This window comes from Acanthisitta chloris, unplaced genomic scaffold (assembly GCF_000695815.1).
Source record: "Acanthisitta chloris isolate BGI_N310 unplaced genomic scaffold, ASM69581v1 scaffold13880, whole genome shotgun sequence".
NCBI classification, from domain to species: domain Eukaryota; kingdom Metazoa; phylum Chordata; class Aves; order Passeriformes; family Acanthisittidae; genus Acanthisitta; species Acanthisitta chloris.
The window spans coordinates 1,436-2,139 of record NW_008651175.1 but is presented as its reverse complement, the minus strand read 5'-3'; the positions used below and the strand labels follow the sequence as shown (position 1 = coordinate 2,139).

Sequence of the window (704 nt, the reverse complement as noted above, 5' to 3'; positions counted from 1 at the left end):
AGAGTTGAATAGGAATCATGACTTGCTGTTTATGGTAGATGCTATAGAGGCACTTTGTGTGAGGTGTGCCTGTGTTTAGTGATTTTCTTTTTTCTTTCCTGAAGTGTAAAGATGCATCATGAGGCAAAGGAGTGCAGTGCTAAAGAGCTGAACATTGTAACCCCTTTGCGATATTCTCAACGCATTCGGGAGAAGGTGTGCAAGGCATCTGATGCTTCTAATGATCAAGATCCATCTGCCACTTCATTTGAACAGCTGGGAGACTTGGAATCAAAAGCCACTGTGTTTATCCACGAACAGAGCAATGCCCTCCGAGAAACAAGCGCTGAAATAGACGAGTAGAAAGTAGTGTTATGGCCACACAGTGGTTAAAGGTTGGATACTTTTTAAGGAGGGTTGAGTAGTAGTCGGTTTTAGCAGCTTTAGAGAGGCTCCGTCTAAAATGTGTGGGTGGCTTAAGGTGAAATATGACTGTCTGAATAATAAACTTTTTTGGAGTTTCTGCTTTTTCATAAGTGTGATAAGTCTATTCTAGTTTAGTACTTATAAATATCTGTCTTCATGTTAAATATTTCATTAAATATCAAAGTAAGGATGAGGTGTAACACTAGTTACAACAGATAGTTGATTGTAGTATATTGCTGATAGCTACTGTTTTCCTGTTGCAATTCCTATTAATTCCTTAGAATTCCATGATCTTTTAG

At 38.4% G+C, this 704-nt stretch overlaps 1 protein-coding gene across 1 annotated transcript in view; it reads left to right on the top strand.

The window, feature by feature from the left end:
* CKAP2 (cytoskeleton associated protein 2) overlaps window positions 1–342 on the top strand; it is a gene marked incomplete at its 5' end in the record, with an annotated part of 8,051 nt that extends 7,709 nt beyond the window's left edge. Inside the window, one exon of the mRNA XM_009072114.1 lies at window positions 105–342. Coding sequence (XP_009070362.1) covers window positions 105–342 — 238 coding nt within the window. The remainder of the gene's footprint in view (window positions 1–104) is intronic.
* Window positions 343–704: the final 362 nt, after the last annotated feature.